General features: G+C 40.0%; 1 protein-coding gene across 2 annotated transcripts in view; it reads left to right on the top strand.

Annotated features, from left to right (window-relative positions):
* Nucleotides 1–23,958, top strand: part of PDZRN3 (PDZ domain containing ring finger 3) — a gene marked incomplete at both ends in the record, with an annotated part of 143,998 nt that extends 120,040 nt beyond the window's left edge. For both annotated transcript variants that reach the window (XM_080625340.1, XM_080625341.1), the window contains 7 exons: nucleotides 7,581–7,834; nucleotides 10,333–10,420; nucleotides 18,474–18,572; nucleotides 19,463–19,525; nucleotides 20,210–20,311; nucleotides 21,369–21,485; nucleotides 22,408–23,958. In XM_080625340.1, coding sequence (XP_080481466.1) covers nucleotides 7,581–7,834; nucleotides 10,333–10,420; nucleotides 18,474–18,572; nucleotides 19,463–19,525; nucleotides 20,210–20,311; nucleotides 21,369–21,485; nucleotides 22,408–23,958 — 2,274 coding nt within the window. The remainder of the gene's footprint in view (nucleotides 1–7,580; nucleotides 7,835–10,332; nucleotides 10,421–18,473; nucleotides 18,573–19,462; nucleotides 19,526–20,209; nucleotides 20,312–21,368; nucleotides 21,486–22,407) is intronic.
* Between the last annotated feature and the right edge of the window lie 1,124 nt (nucleotides 23,959–25,082).

The raw sequence follows: 25,082 nt of genomic DNA, 5'->3' as shown, positions 1-25,082 counted from the left end.
TTTCTCCAGTTCCTGAGGAGAAGGGGGTTTAGAAAATGGGCTTTTTGCTGCTCCAGTTTCTATAAAAATCTTTAAAGTTCTGCTGCTTTTTCTTAATATGCAGACTTCTTAAGAACTTGCTAAAGAAGTGAATCAGACCATAAAGAGCATTTTAAAGGGAGCACAGACGTCTGTAGTCTAAAAGAACTAGCATTTTTATAGTGCACTTCCCAAGGATTTGCATGAATTTCGACAAAGAAAAGCTGCTTACTCATTCTTAAGCAAAAAAGTTTTTTTCTCTGTGACATTTGTGAAGCACACAAGAACCAACAAGCCGTACAATGCATACAAATGTTTACCATTCATGACATTAAACCCATATAAATCAGTCTAATTTGATGGATGGAAAAATAATTTTCTTGTATTGAAAACCTGTCTAGTATCTGTTGTGCACTACCAACCTCCAGCAAACAGTGTTATACGCTATTTAAGCAAAAATAAAGTACAAAATAATCATAACTACACCCCGTAAACTCTTCATGCACAGAGATTTTCTGGCTTTCTCAACCTTTCAGTTCACTACTTCCACAAGTGGCCAGAATTACTTCATCTGTACTATTGCAAATGATGTTTGCACATGCTTGAATGTAGAACTTCCCACCTACATTGAGTATCCTGCCTCATTAGGTTCTGCAAAGCTCTTTCTAGCACAGCCCTGTCCTGATGCCCTTACATCACCTCTCCAGGTCAGTTCAAGGACCACCTTTCTTGTGTAAGTAACCCAGGTGTGTAAATTCTGCTAGCACAGGAACAGAGAAAGAACAGAAACCACATTTTCTGTAAGCATTGTATCAGAAGGGACAGAAAATAAGAATTGGTGGTAACCAGGAGGAAGTTTTGTCTGTGTAAACAAGTGTCACATTTTGATACACCTGAAAGCCCACAATTTATGTCTGCCATCTAGAAAGTGGCAATCAGGCTTCTCTACCCACCCAGAAAAATAAAAAATGTAAATTGCTTACCTTGCTAGATAATTAAACAGCAGCTACTGATAAAATGACATGTATGTAGCATACACAACTGTGTACTACCGTATCAAAATACTTTCTTCATGCCTCAGACAAAAGTGAGAGTGTGTTTTCTAGGAACAGGGCAGTTCTGTAATCTCAGCCATGGCTGTAAACTCTCTCTGCCTTGCCCAGGACCAGCCTTGTCTTCACTGTGTGAAGGCTGGAAGGCTCCCAGCCTCCGGAACCTGTGCCAAATTTGACCTCAGGAGGATCTGGCCTGAAATTAGCATCTAAACAGCGGCAGTTGGCTTGGGAATTGCTGGAGGATCCCAAACCTCCCAGTACAAAAATTGTTAAAGTAAAAGTAAAAGCACGTACGTACAGTTTAAAACAACATGAGAAAGTCTGTGCTCACAAAAGGAATTTCACCGTGACATATAGCCAGAATTAATAGATTTCCACAGGATGGATGCCAAACATTTCACACAGCTCTTGACAGAGAGAGAAGCTGTTGTATATCCAGTGCCTTACAGTCTTGCAGCACCGTAAAATTATCTGGAAAGCCATGTCCTAGCTCAGTAGTGCAAATTCTTCACAAGCCTAAAAAGACATCAGTTCCTGGTTTTCTTCCTTTTCTCCTTGTTGATTTGCCCACCACTGATACGTTCCTTCTCCCTCTCTAGTGGCCATGTGTAGTGTTAGCATCCTATACTCTATACCTCTATACTTTACACTCTCTACATATGCATCCAACATTAGATGATGGAAGTTCATAATATATTGCATCTGACAACCTACTTAATAAGTAGCTATCAATGCAAGAGAGGTTTGAACAGAGACTCAAGAATGCACTTGGATCTTACCAACACTACACCAGCAAGATCTTGCTGCACATTTTTACTCTTTTTATCTCCAAGGCAGCACTAAAAACATTTCCAGCCTTTTTCATGGCTCTTAGATGCTTGGTCTTAAGGTACAGTCACAATGTAATTGTTGCTTTCACAGCTCCTAACTGTCATGGGTTGTTCTTCAGCAGTTTCACCTGGTGGTTAAGGTTGGACAGTGAAGTTCATCTGCTGCTTTCATTTTTGGCCAGATACAGCATCTAGTTTTACTTTACAATTTTACCTTATTTGGCTATGACGACATTTTTTTGTCCATTATCACAGTTTGGCCATGCCAGTTGAATACTGATGGCACACTCAGCTTCATAACATCTTGCTTTTTTATTAGACTCATCTCTGTTTCACTCTGTGCCTGAACTAAGTTATTGCAAAGGCAAAACTCCCGATGACTTTAGTGAGCGTGACATCAAGCTCAAGAGGCTGTCTTATTTTCATTCCAAGTATTAAAAGAAAACTTCCAGGAGACACTGAACTCCCAGACAGGATCATGCTATGTTTACATATAGATTTCTTGCTGCTTTTACAGTGTAGATTTTAAGGTAGTGTGCTCTCTGCAGCCTACTTTTGTGCAAAAGAACATAATATACAGTATATACTATAAATTAAAATATTATAAATACTATTCTATTTCATAATCATTACATAATTTATATTTAAAAAAACTTAAGCATCCCAACCTTATTTGCTGCATGGTCTTAATTCAGAGTATTTATCTCTGTGTCTCATGCAGATGCTGAGCCTGTCTGGCTCCACCACAAATTTCATCAAGGTCCATTCAGTTCAGTTTAACATCATACACTGCAGATAACTACAGCTTTCTCCATATTCAGTACTTTTCCAATGCAAAGAAGATCCAAAACTAAGCATTTCAACATTTCAGACAAGTTAATTTATCCATCTTTTGTGCCATGAAAGATCCCATTGTCTCTGTCACATGGCATGTTCCTAAGAAATTATGCATATTTGTAGTTTTTGGCACTCTTCTGAAGCATTCATTTGCATGGATATTTTTTTCCTGTGTTATTTCAGATGTAACTATTTTTAAGGAAGAATTTTGCTGAGCACAATTAGGAATGAATTCTATGATTATAAAGTTTTTTTTAACAATTGAAACTATACAGATATATTTATTGGCTTTTAAGCACTGGGAATAATTGTCAATTGTGATGAATTTTCCAGACAGAAACTAAACATCTTAATATCATCTATTTGCTAAAGTGTCAAAGGATTCAAGATTAGCCACAAGTACTAATTCTACATGGGCACCAGAAATGAGGCCATTGGGATCATCATATTTTTCTTCTGCATCATTTCTGTGCTACTAAAAATAAAATACTAATACTTGCTACTTTTTGTAGATGGAAAAAGCAATTTAGCTCTGTTATACATAAGCTGACTTGAAAATTATGAGGTTTTGTTATCCAGATATTTCAGCATTCCCTTCCTCATTTCAATGGGAAATTATATTATTGATGTGCTGGGATGGGAAATACTAAAAAAAAACAGTAAAAACAAACCATTCAGTACTTGGTATTTACCTCATAATGTGTCCATTTTTTCAGGTGCCAGGTTCAGAGTGTAATTTCCCTGCTGTAAATCACTTTAGAGCACATTTTTGCACCATTATTAATTGTGCCATCATTCCACATTCAGAATCTAAATGGTTAATAGTGATAGCTCTGTGCAATCCATTAACTCCTATTTTGTTAGTGCAGTTCTGAACACATCTAATAGGTCAGCAGTGCACCACACTGACCAAGACTGCTGACAAAAACAGAAACCTGAAGAGCTAAAAGGATTTCACTCAGTTTGGGTTTAGAAATTGGTCTCTTAGAAGAGATGCACAGACTGAGCCTGAAACCATTCGCTATGTGAATAGCTACTGTCCATAGGACGGCTTGCCTGATAGGATGTGGGTACTCCCAAGGTTTCATAGAATTATTAACTTCTAAAGACAAAATCCCCAACCATCTTTTAGCAGTGGGTTAAGAAACCCATAATAATAACAGTACCGTGAGTTATGTTTTTATTTTACTATAATCATTGCCATCTTATCAAGCCCATGATATAAAATTGTATATACATCAAATATAAATCCCCCTTTAGAGTTATTTATTTAGCATGCTCTGCAGAGTCCTAGTATTCTGAAATGCCCACATAGAGATTGTTGAATACAAATACCCACTGAAATGCTCAGTTCTGACCTGGAGCCAGCAATACTAGATGAAAGGCTCTAGCAGAGCAGACCTGATGCCATTACTTACAGCACTTGTAACGTCCCTGCCCGCAGGTTTTCTCCAGCCCCTCCATTGGGGCTATCCTTGTAGCTAATGAAGCAGAACGATATGAGCACATGCTCCTCAACAGTCTAATTCACTGCCCAGGACCTACAGTTAAGCCACTGATTGAATGGGCATTTGTGGAAACCTGCATGTATCAGTTCTGCTGGCAGAGAGGGCACTCAGTGATGCAGTAGGGCAGGCCTGTGAAATGCTGAGTATCGCCAGAAAGTCACAAACCTTTTCTACACAAGGTTTCCTTTGCAGGAGGAGAGGTATTAGATGATTATTAGATGATTAGAGATTAGATTAAATTTAGCTGGTTTTCATCCCTAAGTCTAAAATATAGTCTCAGGTCCTTCTGCCTGGCTGTGCAGCACTCCTCTTTTTCACTGCATTATCAGCTTGTAGAAAGCAGTCAGAATACTGCTTAGAAATAACTCCTGTAGTTAACAACTTATGATACATTCAGACTGCCGCCTGTTCCCTGCACGATATCAGCCTGACTTTGAAGTTACAATTATTTATATAGCAGTTGCATACAAAAGCACAGAGGATGCCAGTCTATGGATTTGCAAAAACAAAGTTTCCTAAGTAACCTGAACTAAAATGCAGGCCTGTGTCGAAGTGTCTGTAATCCAAGTTCCTCACAATATTGGGGAATAAACCAGGAAGCTATATTCTTTGCATGATTTTACCAGGTTTTAGCATAAAGATGTAGAAAGCAGCTCATGTGAGAAGTTTCCTGTTCAAGAGTTATTCTATTCAAGATCACATTTCTGAAGAACACTACACTGGATGCAAATTTAGATATGATTTTGATTGCTTGCTGGACTTAGTTGTACAAAAAAGAAAACCCCATTAGGATGCACACAATAAAATGTGCAACATTTAATTTGCAGCAAATAATAAAACTCGAACCATAATCAGCATTTCTTTTTTTCCAGAGAAAACATTACACTGAACTTAATTTTACAGCTGTACAAATTGTTTTAAAGTAATCTGCTCAATTGGGCGAGTTAATGATATTTAATTTGACCAGGCCAAACTTTACATGCATTACTGTGAGCAATTGTGTTCAGTGCAAGTGTTTCTGTAATGTAAATGTAATGCTAACACCTTCCATTCTATTCTGGCTTAACAAAAAACCTGGTGTCATCACCTCTCTAAGATAAACCAGAGATGACAGCATAAAAAGTGTTATGTGCACAAGGTAATTCAGCAGGAATTTAGCCTTTTCAATCTATTCTGCACTCAAGTTAACCTTCTTCATTATCGCCCAGCATTTTGCTGTAGGCAATATGTCAAGTATGGGCTAAATTCAGTTACTGGGCTGAGTAATGTTACTCATTCAGTTGCCCAACTTACTTTAATGGAACTAAACATGGCATAGCACAGTGTGAACTAAGTGTGACCTGATACAAGTAAAGATAGCAAAATCTGGGCATACATTTTAGAGTTTCACTCATATTCAAAAAGGTGATGTGGCAGTTGCCACATTAGTGTACATTTCAGACATGGATAAAACTGATTAAATGACGAAGCAGCAGCCACCACTAATACCTGAGGCTGGACACTATTGCATCTATGTCCAGTCAAGGCAATTCATTATCTTTATGCCTTGGAAAGAAAATTATACTCTTCCATGCAGAGAGCAACAGTTTCCACTGTGCAACCCACACCTCTGATAACAGATAACTGTAATGCAGTTTATCGAGTAGCTGTCTGACTGCAAGGCGTACAATGCAAGACATCATTCACAGAGGAAATCTATATATAAAGCATGCTCCTTGATGAGAAGGACTTCTGCGACAGGGGTCCTTGCTGTCACTGCTAGCAGCCTCTTTTAATCTGGAATTGCAGTTTATCTCTGCATGTCAGCCAGTGCTTGCCCCAGTCCAAAGAACATGTTAACAATTATATGATAGTATGATGCTTTAAGATTGTAGCTTCACTATACAGCTTTCACAAACAAATTGCTCTGGACAGCTTCTTTTCATCTGTATTAAAATGCCAACAGTTTGCATGTTAAAAGAGTATAAAAGCTTACTGGAGTCACCAGTGGTTCCCACTAGTTCTGTGACAGTTTTTGCATACGAGCCCATAGAGTATTTGGTTTTGTAGATATCTTAACAATAAACAGGCCAGATTTCAAGAGAGATTTCCATGTTGAGCTGGAAGCAGCAGGAAGCAGGCACACAGTCTTTTCGCTACAGTTGCCTGTTTTCAGTTCATTCCAAACTGTTCATTGTGTTTAGCTGCCATAAAATTACAGCCCATACAGTTAGAGACACACAGAAACATTAGAACCTCTCACAAACCAAAACTAAAAATGGGAATTGGGGTTCTGCAGCTTTATAAAAACTCTGACCAATGTGACCTCATCTCCTTCACAGCGCTTGGGTACACTTTAATACTTATGGAAAAGATCATTAGAAACCATGTGCGGAAGGAAGCTGAGCATGAGTGAAATGGCAGAGCCACAGCGGGCTGGAAGTGCTCAACACCTCTCTCTGGATCAGGAAGGACACCTCTGTTTGCCAAAGACTGAAAACTGTGTATAGAATTTAATGCCTCATTTCACTTTTGCTGCTATGAACAGAAGCTTCACTACTTTGAGACAGGAGGGATCTGTGGTCAGATTCTCTTCTCAGACCCCCACCTTCCATGTCAAGTATTGGCAGGTGTCAGTGGGGTCTCAGTCATGTTTAGCAAAGATGGTCTGCAATGCATAAGGATTCATTAAGCCAGGAGATAATGGTGGTGAGAGCTGGGAATGGGAAGTGACTAAGCTACACAGGCAAAACATTAGTTAAAAGCCAAAAAGCCCATGACTGTTTTTGACTTATTAGTTCTCTTCACTACCCCAGATGATGTCCATGCCCATCCCTAAGATGCAGATTTTTCTTGCAGTGACTGGGTACCACCATGGTGCTTCATCTGAAATGGTGTTTATCAGACACAAATACATAGTTTTTCAATTTCAGGCCTTGTCCCGGGAGTTCTGTTCAGCAGAAGGTTAAAAGATTAAAAAACAAACAAAATCCAGAAAAATTACAAGAGAATCAATAATTGTTCTGTTTAAACAAGGGCTGAGGGATTTCTAATCTGCAAGAAACAAATGGGATGCTGGTTTATACTTTAGCTCGAAGAGTGAGTCCAGTAAAATCAAACTATCAAAATCAAAAGCAGAGCACAAGATTTGTAAAGTTATGTAGTGAAAGGGGAAATGAGAAATGCATAACAACACATCAGTAGCTCCTAGTTCTTTATATACCTTTAGATATACCTGCTCTATATACCTTTAGATAAAAGCTAAGACTTCTGCATTGACAACCAAAACCAACAAAGATATCCTTCACTTTCTGACTGTTTCTCTCATTGCTTTGCTTGCTTTCTTCCTGCAGGTCAATGGGAAGGATTTATCTAAAGCAACACATGAGCAGGCAGTGGAAGCATTCAAGACGGCAAAGGAGCCCATTGTGGTGCAGGTCCTCAGAAGAACTCCACGCACCAAGGGCTTCACTCCTGCTCACGACTGTCAGCTCGTAGATGTAGGCACACAGACAGACATCACTTTCGAACACATCATGGCTCTAAGCAAGATGGGCTCACCTACGCCACCCGTCTCTGTGCTAGACCCGTACCTCCTACCTGAAGAGTAAGTATCAGTTTGTGAAGCCCCTGAAAATCCTTGCATTCCTTCATGTGACATTTAGGTTCATCAACTTGCCTTTACTTGCTGGTGAATGCATAGCCAGAATTCATACGCCATTGAGCCATAACTCAAAACATTTTCATTTTTCCTACACATTAGCAAGCCATTACTCACATGAGTAATGCCACTAAGTCACAACATGGCTTCATAAAGCTTATTTTTTGCTGGCATTTGATGGATAAAGTTATTGCTTCTTATAATTCCTCTCACTGCCTCTTTGGGTTGTTTATGTTTTAACTTTATTTTTTATGGATGCCATAAATTGTGTAATGCTAAGAGCTGCTACATTCTGTTCCAGTGTATTAATTACTTTATTACAACCCTGCAGCGATGTTACTCAAATAAGTTATTTTCTAGGACTAAAATTACTTACCAGTGCTGTCATGGATGTTTTAGAATCAAATTTTAATTATTGTTAATGGTAGTTTGATGCTTTTGTGCTTACAAATAAAAATGACAATTATCTGCTGGCACACACACCCCACGCCCTCACATGCTGTTCAAGAGGAAAACAGCTCCCCAAGGAACCCATGCAAATTGCCTGTCATCTTGCCACGTATCTCCACAAGGGAAAAAGGAATAGAAAGGACTCTGAACATCTCGGTTGCTGTGTATGTGAGACCCTGATCTGGTCAATCCACAGCAGTACCTAGTTTTGAGATGATCCCGTACAGTGGTGAGAGGCAGTAACAGTGTGCACGTGTCCTGGCTGCACAGCATCGCTCTGGAAGGGGAGCCTGCAGGCAGCACAAGCTCTGAACTTGGATCAGCACACCCCTCCAGACATCCCAGTCGGCACTCCTAGGAAATAAGCTTTGACTACCAACAAGCACTGATGCTGTACTGCTCCTAAGTGACTTTCATAGTGTGTTAACATTCACACGTTCAGCCAGCCCAGGAGCTGGGCTTCTGTGTACAATGTCTGTTCCTTTCACGACTCTTAGTAATGCTGATTATTTGAAAGACGGTTCCATCGGATATTACTGCATGGCCACCTATTCCCAGCCCATTGAAGATTCAAGTGCAGCTGCATGATTTAGTGAAAATGTTTGACAAAAGGCCGTAGCTTTGAGCTTGTTTGTTGTGAACAAGCAGCAGAGCTTAGCACACTGTGGAGAAGACACGCTTGTACTAAGATCAGGTACCCTGCATACCCCCAAGCAGAGGGGCTTTCAGTGCCTTCAGCTTTCCAACTGCAAAACCAATTACATTAGGAAAACAGCAAAGATTAATTAGTGATGAATCATTTAGGTTGCCACATGCCTGTATAATACCAGTGCTATTGGTATTGATAAGTCCTAACAGGAAACTTCATATTGCCCCTTAATTGTTGCAACTGCTTGGTATCATCAGTGGCCTTACTTTGAGCTGTAGATCTTGGTCTCAAGCACGCAGTCTGCCTCACGGCTCTCCCTGCACACAAGGGCAGTCCATTAGCTGTTTGAGTGTGCTGTCACCCAGCATGTGCAAGCAAACAGAGTTGTTTTTTCCTAATGCTTCCTGTAACTTCTCCAAATCCCATTCACATTAATCTAGCCTGCATATAACAAGATGGGTATCTCAGCCAGTTAGCAGATGCTGTTACATAAATAGCCTCACACTTACAAAGAAACATGTATCTAGTTAACGGAGAATTAAAGGGAGTTTACTTTCATTGCAGAAAATAATTCCAGTATAGAAAAGAGTGATCACAGGAGTGTTACTGCTTACAGTTTTCAAAGTATAGATAGCAAAGAGTTGGAGAGCTCAAGTTGTGAAAAGCAACATGCCAGTAGTGAATGGCAATATGAAGAGTGATGCATATTTAAATAGTATTTAACTTATTAGGCACAGCCTGTTGCATACAAACCAATCAACAGAATGCAGTTGATCCAAACAGTTGGATGGCAAACTATTTTTATAATACTTAGCAGTTGGATAAAATTTTCTGTCTTTAAGGCAAAGTAGAAATGCCAAGCAGCCAGCCAGGAATGGCTTTACTTTCATGTCTGCAAATAACCTGAGCTCGCAAGTAAATAATCTAGTATTCCCTCTCATCTTGAACCCTGGCAAATACCTGCCCTCTCAGCAATCACCTGGTACCCCTGACCCTACTTGGCTGCTGTGTATTTTTTCCCCAAGTCAGCTTTACATTTGGAGAAAACCCATTAGTAAATTTTAAAGCTTTTTATGAGTCTCTCATTCATCAACAGGTGCCAAATGCTTTGGACTTCTCTTACAATACATGTAATTTTTGTTTAATACATTTATTGGTGTTAAGTGGTACAATGTATTCATTAACCACGGGCAACTTCTTGGTGTGGTTGTTAGTCCATCATGTTCAAAATGACTTGCTCTAAGCTCAGAATGGATTAATGTGCTAACTCTAGTTAGTACTGAGTGCTGAGTGCTGTCATAATGAGTCCTGAGTGCTGTTCTAAAACACACCTTTTTTTTCCCAGCCATCCATCAGTACATGAATACTATGACCCAAATGACTACATGGGAGGAATTCATCAAGAAATGGACCGAGATGAGTTGGAATTAGAGGTACTTGGTCTTTAGTAACTATTTCATTTACTGACAGCTTACGTGCACTTGTCATGGTTTTTATTTGTATATAAAGCAAAAAGACATTTCAAAGCAGATACTCATAATGTTGCTTATTAGTTACTTTGCAGGTTGCAAACCTTATTGATACCTTTAGCAGTGTATTTAACTGTGCACCGTGGACTGATGAGCTAGAACTTCAGTTAACAAATTAGCATAAATAATGAAGTCATTGATTCCATTCATTAAATTCTGTATAGCTGTGCTGGCTTAGACTTTCCAAGTTTGTGAGTGGCAGGCACTGTTCCACATAGTCACAGTAAAAATGTGAGTTTCCCTTAAAATATTCCCCAGCTGAGAAACAGATGTTCTTGATCATATAATTTAGAAGTATTGTAAGTTTACAAGACAAGACCAGAATAGATTTGCCACTATACTAAGCTGTTCCTCCCTTTTCATATGTATACATATGTAACTTCTAAGTAATGAAAATTATACATAATAAAAGTTGAACCAGTCACGAAGGTATGCAAGTCCATTTCCCTGCCAAATCTTTAAACATCACTTGGGATTTTAGTACTTGTATATCCCATCAGAAATTCATTTTCAGCTTTCCCATACTTAATTATAATAAGCTGCTCCCAACCATTCAGAGCACAGCATATAAATTGTGGGCCTTAGTTCTGCAAGATACTTAAGCTGTACTGACCCACTGAAATGTTTTAAATTGTTTGTAATAAATAGCAGTAAAGTATCTCAATACTTCAAATACTGCCAGCAATGTCTGACCCAGCTAATCCATTCAAGATTATCAGTAAGCGAATAGTTTACTCTTAGCTTGCTTGCACTTCTGATTTCTTAGATCCTGGCTCTGCTAATGCTTATTTGTCAAAGCAAGCGATGCTGACCTGTCTGTAGCTCTGTTTAAATCAGTGGTGCACTTATCAACAGCTTCAGTGGGAGCAGAGTTCAGATGTTCTACAAGCACAAAGTTGTTCCCTTCTAGAAAAGTGTTTGTGGGATCAAGGGCTAAAAACCCATAAAAAATTTGCAAGCTGTTTTCAAATGCTGCAGATCTGGTAGCAATTCATCTCGGTATACAAACACGAATCAAAGGCAGGATAAAATCAAAGTGCCAGTAAAACAAATGCTGTTTAGCAGACTTCAAGGCCTTTCTTTTCAAACAAGAGCCTTTTTTTTTTCCTTAAAGAAAAACAAATACAATATAGATTTCAGTCTTAAGGGAAAATGTAGAACAAATCAGTATTTTCTGCCAGTGTCTTTTCAGAAACTATCTTTTAGGAAATCTAATATTGAGGAGAAATTACATTGCTTCCATTAGAACGTCAACCAGTTGAGCTGGAAACAGTTTAAACACATGCACTTCAGTAGCCAGACGTTAATATGCCTTAAACCACAACATTAATAATTTTGACATTGATATAGTACTTCATGGCAAGAGGTGATCAGCTCAGTAACACAGGGAGATGAACATTAGAAAAGTCTCTGTAGCCTAATAGTGTTTCTTAAAAACCACTAAAGATTCTTGTTCAAATTGTAGAGACTGTGATCAATGGGAAGGTCAAAGTGCTAACAGGGACTCAACTGGCTAGTTGCTTTTTTGTTTGCCTTTTGATAGATATGTTTTAAAAGACCACAAAGGCACTGTTTCATTGACTGCAGCAGGAATGTCTAAAGTAAGAAAGCCATCAAGTCAGCCTTCTGGCATCCTGTGTCCATAAAGTGTGCTTTGAATTTCAATCAGAAGCTCCTCATCTAAACTTTTATGGCCTATAACTGACTGGCTAGTGATTTGTAACAAGTAAACAAGGCAAAAACAGTGAAATACCCAAGTTCACAACAAGCTTCTAATGTAAATATCCACAGGAAAGAATTTAGGCTGGCAGTATTGCCAAGATGCCAAAATTGTGTTCTCAGTTTTACCTCTCAACATTTGTCTTAAAATGGATGACTCAGAGGTAATTGCCATATATTCCCTACTACAAAAATAAATAAAGACTATTTCTTTTCTTTTGAAGTTTCCATGCCGCAAGGAAAGCAGAACTAAATCCTCAACTGCTATTTTATTAGAAATTAAAAGTATATTCATTCTTCACAGAGGCCCAGCCAGAAGTCATTTCAGGCTCATAAAGGAAGAATAATGTCACTCCAGGATTCCTCGGCAGCATTATGCCTTAATATGTTTATTCAAACAAGTCTGTCCAGCTGTCAGACACACAGCCCAAGTGAGGCCTTTCTCACTGTGTTCCGTTTCTCACATTACAAGGGAGAACATTCCACATCAGAAAGGGAGCTTGTTCTCCATTTGACTTTCTGTCTTTACCCTTTCCTATATGCAACTTGCACTTAGGTCTTGCTTTCTTTCTGAGAACTGAACTCAGCTGGATGGCTAGTTGAGACTAAGTAAAGCTTGGGGCTGAAAACTACATGAAATGTTTGCTAACTGCTAAGAAACCTCCCTTCTGATACTCTCACTCGATCTTGGACAGAAGTGAAGCGTTCACATCAAAGAGTGAAGTACAACAGATACATGCAAATAGCTTTTTGCCCTCCCAGCACACAGCTCAGTGTTCCAAGCATGAAACCATGACATCTGACCAGCAAGAAATTAACACACTGAGCACGAAAATCTGGGCTTCAAAATTTGAAATTAATACTTCACTGCTTTCAGGAAACCATAAGTAAAGCTGAGTACCAGGGATTCAAGCTCTGCCCTTTACTGTGTACTTCGGTACTTTGGTTGAAAGTTTGCTTTTACTTCTCCCATCTATTTGCAAGACACATGGGAATCAGTAGGCTCCATCACACACTCTGCAATTTTTATTCCATCTTGGCTGTAAAGCGTTTGAAAGCATATTTTATGTGAATATATTTCTTTACAATGAAAACTCCTGCTCTGTAGGGAGTTGTTGCACTGATCAGGAGCTTCTCAAGGCATTAATGTCTCTGAATACAAAGGACTTCAGCCCTAGCAGTGCTGCTAAGGCAGTGATTGAATTTGTAAAGGATTAAAAAGCAGTACCTTCCTTCAACTTCATAACTGTGCTTTCTGAGACAAGTATTTGTATGTTCTTTGTTTGGAACAAATCCAACAGTGGTAAAACATTCCAACTTGCTGACAAGCTAATACTGAAAGGTTGTTCTCCCCTAGCTCTCTGGAGGACTTCAAACTGGCCTTAACACCTCTTACTGCATGAGAAAGGTCTTAATCACGGATCGCTGGCCATCTGCTTGGCAAAGAGCCTGGGCATCCTTCAAGTTACCTTACTTAGGCATCCTAAAACTCGTTTCACCCGGGTGAGAAACAGTTTTCTCCAGCTTTCCCTGGCACCACTAATGACTTTAGACCAGTCTCTGTGGTCCATCACAGAACCACCATCACAATGTTGGGCTGGCACAATAGCCTCCAGGCAGATTTTTACTTCTTCTCTAGTGTGAAGAATGTTTGAAAGAAAACATTTTATGAAATTTTCTTCTCTGAAAAGTGGAGGGGTCGGATTTTGGCTTTTACCTACATTGAAACCACATTTATGGGAAAAGACAAATGTAAAGATGGCTTTCTTTATATTCAAGACAGAGGAACAAGATTTTTCCTTCTGCTGAATCAAGGTCGGTTGCCAAAATGAGTGAGAAGGCCTCACGCATTATAAAAGGAAATAGTTCTTTATCGATAGTTATTTCCCTGACATGCTTTTCTGCGTGAAACTTATTAATGGGATAGCAAAAAATTGCACTCTGCTGGTCAGGTGTGTCAGGAGTCAAGACAGAAAAACAACAGCACTTTTTAGAGAGGGAGACAAAAGGACAGAGTACTTATTATGCAGGCTTTGGATAATGCTTTGTGAATGCTTGAGTTTACTTTACCCATTGTTGTCCTCTCATTTCAGAGTTCCACTGCTCATTTCTGTCTTGTTACAGAAAGGACTTAGATTTTTAAAACTTCGCAGGCAGGCCATAAATTTAAATCAGCAGTACAATAATTCAATAATCTCTTGCAAATGAAGGATCTTCTGAGCTTAGAGAGGTTAATTTACCATTATCACTTACTCATAATTCATTATTATGAGCGGTTACAGGTATAATGTCATAGAGCATGTTCATTTCTTCTTGTCTTGCTACAAATGCCATATGGATTTCAGCAGCTAGCTCTTTGAGCCCTCCTTGGCTCAGCATTTGATAAAGAGCCAGTAATCTTTCAGCCAGTTCTCTTGTGCAGAATCTATTGTGTAATAGCATACAAATATTTCTCTTGAACATCTCTCAAAATGTCACTTTTACCTTTTACAGAAGCAGATTTTCATTATTTGTGTTTAAAAGTTACATCCTATATGAATTTTTTACATTTATTGCATTAATGCAGCCCCAGCATTATCACACTTTGTGGATACCACTGTTGTCTGCTGATTTAATTTCTGCACATCTAGACCAGGTGTTGAATAACTTCAGTGTCTCCCTTCTGCAATGTAGGTGGCTGATAGGTTTCATATTATTTTATACAGAGCCCGAATTGAGCAGTAAATACGCTTTCAGCTGGTGACTGTACAGTGCACAAGCCTGATCTGAAAGAGCGGGGCCTGGTGGGGTCTCTGTGCACGCAGCGGCTGTTCTCTGCAGCAGGACCATTGCAGGCTCAGGCCCTTGGGCTGCCCAGATGCGCAGCACTAAGAGACAGGAGTAAGAAACAGCAAGTCTTGTTGCACTGCAAAACTACACCTACAGAGTTCTGTAGACCCATGTTAATTCCTGGTACAGTTACACAACCAACCATAACACCTTGTACTTGTAGCTGCCAGTTTTCTATTTCCCCCCTTTCATGTATCTGCACATTATACAGACTTAACTCTGAATATGGAAAATAACCTTTGCTTTGAAGACTCTGGTGTTGATTCTTCAACTCCAACTGGAATTGCACACTTTTATCTCTCAAACATTTCAAACCTTTATGATTATATTAAAACTTCACTGACGCAAAGACCCACAGAAAGCAGCTGTTCTATCTTGAAGTTCCCAAAATTATCATGTTTGGGTAGCATCAAACCCACTTACTCTGTTCCGACAAAGGACTAGAGGGATTGTACCCAAGGGTAAGTCTGTCAACTACTTACTCATAAAAATTCAGGTTCTAAACACCTGCTCTAAATTTTTTTGTTTGCTTTAGCTTTTTGCTGCTTTATTTGTGAGTTGTTTTTAAACAATATATACTTGTTTTCCTTTTAAAGTACATATTATTTCATTTACCAGATGATTTATTGCTTTCCAGTATAGCACAGATGATGTCTTGGATGGTGCTTTTTACATATAAACCCATACATACTTCTTAATTATTTCAGTAATACCCTTTATAGTTGTACACTGTTGGAAAAACACCCATTGTTACTCAAAACGTGCAGCAGGTAAGAATGAAACTGATAGCTTACCCCCTCCATTCCTTCTGCTCCAAAAGGTGCTGGCAAGTGTTTATGGTTACATGGGACCTATTTAAATACTGACGGACCTATTTAAATACTGACCAAGGTCACCATGCTTTATTGTTTGGTTTTGTGGGGTGGGTTTTAACATTACATATATATGCATTTTCACTATCAGTGTGACAAACAGTAGAATGAGCTACAGCACTAGTTTCTTGTCACTATTTTGTTGCCATATTGTGAAAGCAGTAAATTTTAGAAAGACTTTCCTGAAGATATAAAATCTTTTTGTTAAAGTATGCTTCAAATATGGGAATCATCCTAGGCCTGAATTAGGCCCAATTCATGAATTCCCACCTCATCCCAATTTCACACCCTGGTTAAATGCAGAATGAACACCTTGGCTGCAGTGGCGTTCCCAAGGATCAAATGAGATCACAGTCGAATCCACTTGGTCTCATTTTTTCCTCTGAAGAATTTCCATCTCCTCTCTAAAAAGCCCCCAAAGCTTTAGAAGTCTGAAAAAAAAAAAACCACTACTAAAGCATTGTGTTCAAACCCTTAAGTAACAAAAGAGGGACAAAAAGAGCAGCAGTTCACCACGGATACTATTGATTGAAACCATTTAAATACCATCTGAAATGTCACTGACATTTACAGCCACAGTTCTTCTTTGGGAAAAAGAAGAAAAAAGAAATTACACATGTTGACAAGTAAATAACATGAGATTGCTGATCTTGGCAGCTGCCATCTAGACATGCCAATAAATTATTCATATCAGCTTGTTTTATTGTCTTGCCCCTTACAAATGGCACAGCGCAGGTCAAAACAGAGACATTCAGAAATAATGAGTCGTGTTATCAGAACTTTTCCACTGGAAGGGACAGGGCCATGCACAGACATGAGGTTCAGGGTCAGCACTGGGGCTGGGGCACCACTCGGATCCCACACAGGGATCTTTGCCTGGTTCCACTCTTTCCCTTCTCACTAATGGGGCTTGAACTCCACAGTTGCCTCCTCCATCCTGCCTGGTGTTAGCTGCACAGGAGTGGGACCTTTCAGAGCCTTGTTCACTGCCAAGCACTCTTCTAAGGTGTCCTGGGTTCAGCAGTAGCAGTCATTTTTTCTCCTTCTTAGTAGCTGGTGCAGTGCTGTGGTTTTGACTTTTGGCCTGGGAACAGCACTGATAACACCGATGTTTTTAGTTACTGCTCAGTAATGTTTAGTCTGACCAAGGACTTTGTGAGTCTCATGTTCTGCCAGGGAGGAGGGGAAGCCAGGAGGAAGCAGAGACAGGACACCTGACCCAAACTGGCCAAAGAGGTATTCCATACCACAGCACGTCACGCGCAGGATGTAAACTGGGGGCAGTTACCCGGAAGGGTTAGATCACTGCTTGAGTTGGGCTGGGTATCAGTTAGCAGGTGGTGCGCAGTTGTATTCTCTTCCCTTGTTATTTCCCTTATCATTATTATTATTGGTGGTAGCAGCAGTGGTTTGTGTTATACCTTAGTTACTGGACTGTTCTTATCTCAACCCATGGGAGTTACATTCTTTCGATTCTCCTCCCCTTCCCTCCGGGAGCAGGGGAGAGGAAGGGGGAGCAGTGGGAGAGAGACTGCGTGCTGACTGAGTTTAAACCATGACACAAGGGAAGTAAAAAACACAACTACAGTTGCTGTAACACCTCTACCTATGAAGAAACATCTTCTCTCCCTGTGGCAATATCCTCAGGACTGACACAGTAGTGGCGACAAGCTGGCATACTAGGCTCCCCAAGGTGCTTAGGCTCCTGGATGTCCCTCAGTAGCAAGAAAGTAGAGCTGAAAGGTGGACGGTCACACTGACTGTGCACTAGCCAGAAGCATCCTGCAGTGTGTTGGCATCTACATGGATTTTACAACCCAGTGTCACAGAGCAGCAGCGAATATAGGAAAAAACAACCCACATGAAATCCTCATGGCAAAAAAAGCAGAGGAAGCACACAGTTTTAAGATCACTTAAATGTCTCCAAGATTTAACAAGACCACCAAAGAGCACTAGAATAATAAACCATGACCTGCTGAAACCAAACCCTTGCAAGAGATGAAAGTGCTTATTATATTTCTATTACCAATACCAAATGCTTTGCTGACAATGTATTGATCTTCAGTCACACTTTTAAGAAATTTATTACATAATTTCATAAAGATTAGACAAGTTCAAGTAATAAAGTATTATGTATTTCTCTAAAAAGCCAGAAAATTTCCCTGCTTATAAGGAAATATATATCTCAGCTGTGGCAAATATTGAAATCATACTTTATAAGTATTTTAGTGTTTGAAGTCTTACCACTACATGAAATATAGGCAATTTTTCTTCTTTAAGATCAATAAGAGGTCTGTTTTCAAAATGACTTCATATTGATTGAAGGGTCAAAAATGCCCCAGGTATTGATTGTTTGCATATAATCACGTTTTGCTCAGTAAGTTAACCTCGTCTACAAGTGAAATGAAAAGAGATCCACTATATCACTTAAGCAAAATATATTCATTGTATTTGAAAAATTGCTTCCCATCAGTCACCAGTGTCTCACTGACAGTGGGTTTGCTTTCCCTTTTTCTTTCTTTTTTTTTAAACCTCAGGAAGTAGATTTACATCGAGTGAACAGCCAGGACAAGCTTGGCCTTACTGTATGTTACAGAACAGATGATGAAGATGACATGGGTATTTATGTGAGTGAGGTAAGATTGAGCTGATTTCCATAAGATACAATTTGTTTTTAAAATTGCAGTGTTGGACATTTAAGACATTCATCCTCTGTTTGTACCATGTGTGAAAAGCGGTCAGAATGCAGTAATTGGAAGAAATCTAATTATTTTTCCTTTCCTCCAAACGGAGTGAGATCCTGCATCCACTGAGCCAAACTTCGTTCTGTTAGCATTTAGTGTTCATTTTTCCCCTAACACAGTCTCAGCATTCAGTTTCAGATGATGTTTTCAAAATATTTTGAAAACATATATATTCCCCCTTTAATTTTTATTCTCTATCTCAGAAACAACATAAAATAAAGAAGAAAATCATCACCCCGTACTTCTATTTGCAAAGATTTGGGGCCCTTTTTTCTCTCTCTGCTCTCTTTCATGCAATAAGTAGCATTTTATACATAATCTTTTTAGCATGCAGATCCATTTCAAATTAGTAACAGCAGTTTGGGGGAAGAAACTAATAACTAAATCTAAAATCTGCCATTAAAATGCATCACTTAAGATATAATCCTTCCTGTTTTGTATGCAAAAAGTGGTTCTAATCAGAGCACTGTGTTGTAAAGCAAAAAGTTAAATTATGAGGTAACTCAGTATCATGCAAACATGATAAACTTACATTCTCTGAAGACACATATCAGGAAGAAATGGGTTTGACTTCATCATTTTAACTGGCACTTCACTTTGTCTGACACAAGCAAGAGTAAGTCCCATAATCACTAAGTGGGACATAACACTATAGATATAGCAGCAGCAACAGACACACTAGCTTGCTGTATCAGTTATATTACCATTACTGGGTTTACATCAGGAAGTAAATACTGAGTTCTCAAACCTCCAAAGCACTCACAGCTCTCTTTATTTTGTAGATTGATCCCAACAGTATTGCTGCAAAAGACGGTCGACTCCGAGAAGGGGATCGCATTATTCAGGTACATGTGTAAATGGTTGGAATCTGCTAACACACTGCAACCTGCTGCAATGTCTTTATTTTGGCATAATTTCTACAAATTATTCCCTTTTGACTGGTACATGTACTTCCTTTTAATTATATGAGGGTATTTCCCTTTCCTCTGCCATATCCCAGTCAGACTTTGATAGTCCTGGCCAGCACTAACAGGGTTGTTAGTACTTGCACAGGAGGCAGAATGCCCAGTTCTGTATGCAGGCATGAGTTGTCTTCCAAGTGCAACAATCCTACACCACAGGGGCTTTGTCAGAACCCTGCATAGACACTAACATGAGTAGAGGTCCACATCCCATCCAGTCTCTGGCAGCAGCATGCACAACCTCAACCTCACCTGTCCCACACTAGGATGCTCCTGTCCTTCCCACCCACCAGACCTGCTGTTACGATTCTGCTCCTGCCTAACTGTGCTTCTCCAGTTTCTCTCCTTGTAACAAAGCTCTGCACATCACATGCAGAGGTGTGGAACAGCTTCTCATGTCCAAGCCAACACACTTACCCAACACTTATGTGCTGGAGACGTGAACATAGTGTGTGCCTGTCCCACACAGCACTGGGATCTGTCCAGCCATGCCACTCTGTAGATCCATCACAGCAGATTTAAGTATCCTTATGAAAAGATTTCATTGTGTTGCTCTTTTCTTTAAAGATCAATGGCATAGAGGTACAGAACCGAGAAGAAGCAGTGGCACTTCTCACCAGTGAAGAGAGCAAGAATATCTCTTTGCTTGTTGCAAGACCAGAACTTCAGGTACAGTAGGAACTACAAAAAAACCCTCTCTTGAGTCTTCATCAAAAGATTTGCTGTTTTGTAGAAAGCAGTTCTTTTGAAGAATTTTAATCTACTTAAATCTACCAGATCTACCCAAAACTATATTACACAGTTTGACTGGACATATACGTGATCTAAAATAATGGAATTCAGCAGTCATGATACTTACATCTATATTTTCAAGTTCAATTTATAAGATGTTTGGTGATTTATATATGCTGCAATGCTATTACAAACATCAGTGCAAGGTATTATGGATGGTTTCAAGCCATGGCTTTGAAGAACATACTGAACTCTTAATTCCTATAGCTATTGATTATCCATTCATTAAAACACCTACTATTTAGCCCTTTATACACCATCTCTTAATGCAGTTAAATACAGTCAAGAAGCATCCTCAGCTGTAATAAAAGGTTGAACCAGATCCCTTTGTAGAGCAGGAATTAGCACAACAAAGATGTTGAACAAACAGCCATGAGCAGTGTTCTTTGATCTGACTCTGCTGCTTCTGCTGGGAGAGCAATCCTTGCCAATACACCTGGAGATGCAAGATCAGGCTCACGGCTATCCTGTCAGTTTGGATGTTTCCGATCTTCCCCTTGGGGATGACTGAAGCTGGGAGTAAAGTCTCACAGACCCCTAGCCAGCATTTTTCCCTTTGGCCCTTGATGCCACCTCGCACGTGGTGTGCTCAGGCTTTGGGCTCGGGAGTACGTTCTAATCAAGTCATGCACAAACCAGAACAGCCCCAACTCTTAGAATTGTTTCCATGGATGAAAAGACTGGGTTTGTTTTATATCTGTTGAAGATAAAACCATGCTGCTGGAGATGAAAGTGGCTGCGGAGGGAGGTAGGACAGTCAGTACCCGCACTTAACACAGGAGATGTGCGCTCCTTCTCAGGAAATGGCAGCACTGTCACAGGAAGGAATCCCCTGAGATTTCTCAATCACTTTCCACAAGAAGGAATGTAATTTAAGTCAGTCTTCATTCTTTTGACAACATTTGGTTTGGTTTTTCCCTCCCTTTTCACATAGCTGGATGAAGGATGGATGGATGATGACAGAAATGATTTTCTGGATGACTTGCACATGGACATGTTAGAGGAACAGCACCACCAGGCAATGCAATTTACTGCCAGCATGCTCCAGCAGGTACTGCCACTCTGTTGTGCAGCGATGTCAGAATTTCACATTGCACTCCATATTCCAGCACTGAACTTGACTGAATACACTTGGTGTCTCAAATGACGATGAAGGCAAAAGGGCTTTCTATAAAGTCAAGATATTACATGACTGCCCCAAACCTCATCCTGGGGACCAGAAGGTTTTAAAATGTTACCTTTTTTTCACTTTTGCCTCTAACAGCAATGGTCACAGTTAGAAATCCACCATTCTGTCTGTGATCACTGACAGTATAAGCTACATGTACGGTAGATAGAGCAGTCAGAGAGCTAACACATAAAATCCCCTATCTGATAGGCATGCACATACTGAAAACACCCTGCCTCCCGAAACCTTAAAATCGAAATGGAGGACTCAAGCAGATGACTCAAGTAAGGTCTAGGTATGGGGAGTAAGGCAAAGACGAAGGTTTTACATAGCAAAGTTCATATACAGGGCCACAGATATGGGCTTCTATTCCCCATTGTTCTGCCACAATTCATTCAATCATAAAAGTTCATTAATAGTTTTACTGGTTTTGGCTACAGTTTTCTAAAACTGTATCCTCTGTGGCATCTGCATGTTTTGAAGAGCCATATTCTCTTGGCACTGCAGTAAACCGGATACTTTTGCGCTTCTAAGTGGGAGAAGAAACATTTTGGAAATGTGACTTCTACCACTGTTGCTATATAACTGCTGAAAAGCAGACCTCAGGTTCTTCTGAGAAGACATCCACAGCAGGCCGTGGGTTTGGTCACCATTTCTAAAAGTTCTTAATAGTATTCTTTCCACACAAGTAAAAGCAAAGATGCAGAAAGTGTAACAAAGATTAAGAAAATGATTGAAAAATAAACACCCTGAAATATTTCATGTCCTTGCAATAATTTCTCTGTCTTTTCATTTTTGCTGTTAGAAGAAGCATGAGGAGGATGGAGGTACCACAGATACAGCCACTATTTTATCTAACCAGCACGAGAAAGACAGCGGTGTGGGGCGCACAGACGACAGCACTCGTAACGACGAGAGCTCCGAGCAGGAGAACAACGCAGATGATCACACCACCTCCTCCAACACTTTAGGCAGCCAGAAGAAGCTGATGTACAGTCATGACACCCTGGGAAGCGGCGATATGCAGTTCAGCAACGAGTCATTTATCTCAGCCGACTGCACAGACGTCGACTTCCTTGGCATCCCTGTGGATGAATGTGAGCGATTCCGGGAACTGCTGGAACTGAAGTGCCAGGTGAAGTCTGCCAACCCTTACAGCCTGTATTACCACAACAGCACTCTGGATATGAGCAAAAGCGACCAAGAAAGTGTTGACAGAGAGCTGGAGATGCTGAACGAGGAGCTGCGCAATATCGAGCTGGAGTGCCTGAATATTGTGAGAGCTCATAAAATGCAGCAGCTGAAGGATCAGTACCGGGAGCCCTGGATGTTACATAACAGCGGGTTCCGCAACTATAACACAAGCATCGATGTTCGCAGGCACGAGCTCTCAGACATTACAGAGCTCCCCGAGAAGTCTGACAAGGATAGCTCGAGTGCCTATAACACAGGCGAAAGCTGCCGCAGCACACCACTCACGCTGGAGATCTCCCCTGACAATTCGCTGCGCAGAACTGCAGAAGGCATTAACTGTCAAGGTAATGAGGGGGCAGTCGCATATAATGCCTCCCAAAAGAATTTATTTGCTAGCTCAGAAAGTCATGAATCCAGCACTGGTAAATGCCATGCCTCTGTGAAAGACCCCGACCTTGGGAAGCAGCTGGAAAGCAAGGAGAGAAAAGCCAGTGATGGAAGCAAAAGCCCTACTCACAGTCAGAAACCTTCTGGTTCCTATGTCTCCCCATACCATCACTCACCATATAAGCATGCTCATATTCCTGCCCATGCACAGCATTATCAGAGCTACATGCAGCTGATCCAACAGAAATCCGCAGTGGAGTATGCACAGAGCCAAATGAGTCTGGTGAGTATGTGCAAAGACTTTAATTCAAGCCAGAGTGAACCAAGGATGGAGTGGAAAGTCAAGGTCAGAAGCGATGGGACACGCTACATTACAAAGAGGCCAGTGAGGGACAGGCTGCTGAGAGAACGTGCCATAAAGATTAAGGAGGAGCGCAGTGGTATGACCACCGATGATGATGCCATAAGTGAAATGAAGATGGGCCGTTACTGGAGTAAGGAAGAGCGGAAGCAGCATTTAGTGAAAGCAAAGGAGCAGAGGAAGAGGCGCGAGTTTATGATGCAGAGCAGGTTAGATTGTTTAAAGGAACAGCAAGGTGCAGAAGAAAAGAAAGAGATGAATATCATTGAACTGAGCCACAAAAAAATGATGAAGAAAAGAAATAAAAAAATTTTTGACAATTGGATGACAATCCAGGAACTGCTAACCCATGGCACTAAGTCACCAGACGGCACACGGGTGTACAATTCCTTCCTGTCAGTGACTACTGTATAATCACCATTGCTAAGTTATGTACATAAAACACTACCATTGGGGTAGAAATCAATGCCTCGTTCAATGTGGCAAGAGTTTTGTATATAAGATACAGTCATCGAGTTTATAGTTCAAATACTGAACTCTACAACTGTGGGTGCCAGGATCTCCATTATAAAGTGGAGAGGAAGCTTGCCCATGTCCATCAATGGCAATATTAGCAGTGCTTTTTGGAATACTGATTGTACTTTTTTACTTGTTACCTTTTACATGAAGTGTTTAAATATCAGAAATGTATTAACCATACTTACACAGGTAATTTGCTTAGACTATATTCATATTAAAAGGTACCCATGCTTTTCTTTACCTAAAAGTTTGCAAAAAACCCACAGGGGCAACTGCACATATGTATTTTTTGTGAAACCATATTTTGTGCTATTCTTTTGCTGTTGTTCACTTCTACACAGAGTGCTGTTTATCAATATTTAGCTGATGGTTTAAACTCAGAATTAGAGTCATTCTCTTGTAATATTTAACATTTATCAAACAGCAGTTTTTAGAGTTATGCTCAACATTTAAACAGTTTTCTTTTTAAGGTTTCTGAAGACAGTCTGTAGGTTTCATCTGAAAAGCCTGGCGCAGAGGACACTATCCTGCAGCTTTAAAGGAGTTTAAAGCATGTTTGCAAATGTTGCAACCTATGGAAAAGATGTGCATGTACAGCTCATTTGTTTCTATAAGACAGTTTGTGGAATTTGAAAAGCCCATGGTAGTAACTGTTTGCTTTATAGATTTGAATGTATTGAATTATAAAAGCAGTTCCATGAAATCATCATTAGCTATAAACGTTAACAAGTAAAATGAAGTCAAATAAATTATTGTTTTGTATTTCAAACTAGTTTAAATTCTTTTGACTCCTCTCTGGTTTCACCACATAAGAGTGTTCTTTCCTCAAGCATCGCTCCTGTGCTGCAGAAATGCCTGGACAGCCTCTCAGAGACAAACCTGATGGAATACTCTGCATCATGGCTTTGTGGGGAATTTGGATTGAGGTTTTCTAGAGGGAAGGAGGGATGGAAGTAAGAGGCAAGAGAGAAGTACAAGGAATATCAAAAGTAGAATCAAGCAATGCGTATCTTCAACTC

This window comes from Psittacula echo, assembly GCF_963264785.1.
Source record: "Psittacula echo genome assembly, chromosome: 9".
Classification (NCBI taxonomy): Eukaryota; Metazoa; Chordata; class Aves; order Psittaciformes; family Psittacidae; genus Psittacula; species Psittacula echo.
Note: the sequence above shows the minus strand (reverse complement) of the source record. Positions and strands in the feature narration are given on the sequence as shown.